Here is a 2,501-nt window from a genome sequence, read left to right as displayed (position 1 = left end):
ACGAGCTGCAGGGCGGCGGGGAAGGCCCTGTGCTCGGCCTCCTTCACCCGCTCCGCCAGCGTGGCCTCCGTGTCCCCCACCTTCACCGGCACCGCCTCCTGGAAGATGATGGCCCCGGCATCCACCTCCTCCTGCAACGGCAACAAACAGAGGTGGGGGTGGCACAGCAGGGAAGGGCCCCCGGCATGCCTCGGGGATCGTGGGGTTACAGGGAACTGGGATTTGGGCTGGTGGGAGGCGGCAGAGCAGCTGCTGGGACTGACCTTGGCCTGGGAAGGGTGCAGAGGAAAAGAGGAGGGAGGCAGAACACCAGGGAGCAGCAATCCTGCTCCAAAAACCCCGTTAGCCAGGGGCAGGAGGGGCTGGGCTGGGCAGCACGAGGACATTCAGTCCAGAGGGGGAGTGAGCCCAGGCCTGGCACAGAGCCGGGCCAGGGATCCAGCAGATCTTCCCTGGCACCTTGCTGGGGCAGCTTCTCAGGAGCTGCCGCAGAGAAACCCCAAGTCATGGCATAGAAAGAAGAATTAAGTTTTCCCTTCTATCTGGAAAAATAATTCCACTCTCTTTTTCCAAGAGAAAGCAAAAATCCTGAAGACAGATTCCAGCAGCAGAGGGAGAGGGGAGCCAGAGGAGAGGAGACCTTTGAACCCTGAGAAGTGACCAAAAGGGAACCAATGATCCCTGGCCTGATAAAAATGTGGCTCTAAAGCTGAGAGATCTGTGCCCTTTCTGTGCTCGGGGTCTGACCAACATAAATTGTCAGGTTTTTCTCTGTTCCCACAAACACTGGATCACTCCTTAACAAATCCTGTGCCATTTCCAGTGGGTTTTTTTTGTTGTTGTTGTTTTGTTTGTTTGTTTCTATTTTTCCTTTTTCTTAAAAGCCAGAAACAAGGCAGGTTGTAGGGTAAACTCCAGGAAGCTGGGGCTGTATTTGATAAAGACTTTGGCTTAGCCAAGGCCTTACTTGAACTATTCCCCCACTCCAATTGGTGGAAGGCAGCAGTGGGAAGAAGTTCCCTTAGGGAAAGCTTAAACTCCTGGACAGATGATTCATTTCCATTCCTTCTCCAGAGTCAGCAAGGTAAAGCACTGCATTGTCACAATAAAATCTCTATCATTTCTAGAGACAAGGTTCTGAGTGCACAAAGGAGGGCAGGTGATCAAACACGAGGGTTCAAGGGCATCCCCAGCAGACTCTGAGGTGAAAATGTTCAAGGGGAAGCATTGCAGAGAGCCAGGGAGGTGGGAATGTTAACCCTGGAGGGTCACAGAGCTGCAGGAGGGGCAGCAGGTACTCACAGCCACGAAGTGCACGGTGCAGCCCGTGACCCTGACCCCGGCCTGCAGCACCAGCTTGTGCGCGTTCGCTCCCTTGAAGGACGGCAGCAGGGACGGGTGGATGTTCAGGATTTTCCCTGGGAAAGCACAAGGGAGGTTATTGGCTTTCAGCACTGACCAGGCTGTTCATGTCCCATAACCAGCAGAGGAGCAAAACCATTTGTGAATAAGATTTTTCACAAGTTTTGAAGACACCGGCAGCCAGCCCCAAGTGCTGCAGTGTCTGAAACACCAGAGACTGCAGCTACAATTGATGGCAAACACATTTCCCCAGGGATTAATAATGACTGATTGGCTGATGGAGCTGTCCCTTCCCTCAGCACCTTGTCTTTTTTAGATCACAGAATCCCAGGATCCCTGAGGCTGGAAAAGCCCTCCCGGCCCAGCCAGGTCCAGCTGTGCCCGATGCCCACCTTGTCCCCAGCCCAGAGCACTGAGTGCCACCTCCAGCCCTTCCTGGGACACGTCCAGGGATGGGCACTCCAAACCTCCCTGGGCAGCTCTTCCCAAGGCCTGAGCTCCCTTTCCATGAGGAAATTGCTGCTGTCCACCCTGAGCCTCCCCTTTAGGCCCAGCCTGAGGCCGTTCCCTCTCCTCCTGTCCCTGTTCCCTGGCAGCAGAGCCCGACCCCCCCGGCTGCCCCCTCCTGTCAGGGACTTGTGCAGAGCCACAAGGTCCCCCCTGAGCCTGCTCCTCTGCAGGGTTTCTATTACTATTATTTTATTTAGGCAGTTCTGTTATTTCCATTCTACTCTCCTCTGTTCCTGGCAGCACCTCGGGGACCCCCTGCCCTCCCCTGCACTGGAGAGCCGGGTAAGTTACAGGAGGCAAATGTCCCCCCTGACCTCCAGCAATGCCTCAGATACACTTTGTATCTCAACAAAATCCTTCTTGAGAATCAGCATCTCCCTCCCTGCTGCTTGAGCCCAAAAGGTATCGGGGACAGTGGGCTGGAAACGCCACTCTGCTCTTCTGCCTCCATTTCCCATCAGAATGGGATGTGGCTTCCTGTCTGCTTGGGTTTGTTTGGTTCTGTTTTAACCTGTCCTTTGTTAATTCCTAATGAACACTTCAGGGCTGTGAAAGCAAGAAAGAGTTTCACAGCTCACTTCATACTCTGTGTCCTTGTCACTGTGAGAAAAGGAAAAAGGAGCAGCTTT

At 54.1% G+C, this 2,501-nt stretch overlaps 1 protein-coding gene across 1 annotated transcript in view; it reads right to left on the bottom strand.

Annotated features, from left to right (window-relative positions):
- Positions 1-2,501, bottom strand: part of GART (phosphoribosylglycinamide formyltransferase, phosphoribosylglycinamide synthetase, phosphoribosylaminoimidazole synthetase) — a 36,432-nt gene that overhangs the window by 2,126 nt on the left and 31,805 nt on the right. Inside the window, exons 23-24 of the mRNA XM_008640679.2 lie at positions 1,303-1,418; positions 3-131 (exon numbers count right to left, since the gene is read on the bottom strand). Of these exons, the coding sequence (XP_008638901.2) occupies positions 3-131; positions 1,303-1,418 (245 nt within the window). The remainder of the gene's footprint in view (positions 1-2; positions 132-1,302; positions 1,419-2,501) is intronic.

This window comes from Corvus brachyrhynchos, unplaced genomic scaffold (assembly GCF_000691975.1).
Source record: "Corvus brachyrhynchos isolate BGI_N302 unplaced genomic scaffold, ASM69197v1 scaffold149, whole genome shotgun sequence".
Classification (NCBI taxonomy): Eukaryota; Metazoa; Chordata; class Aves; order Passeriformes; family Corvidae; genus Corvus; species Corvus brachyrhynchos.
This window is presented reverse-complemented; position numbering and strand designations above follow the sequence as displayed.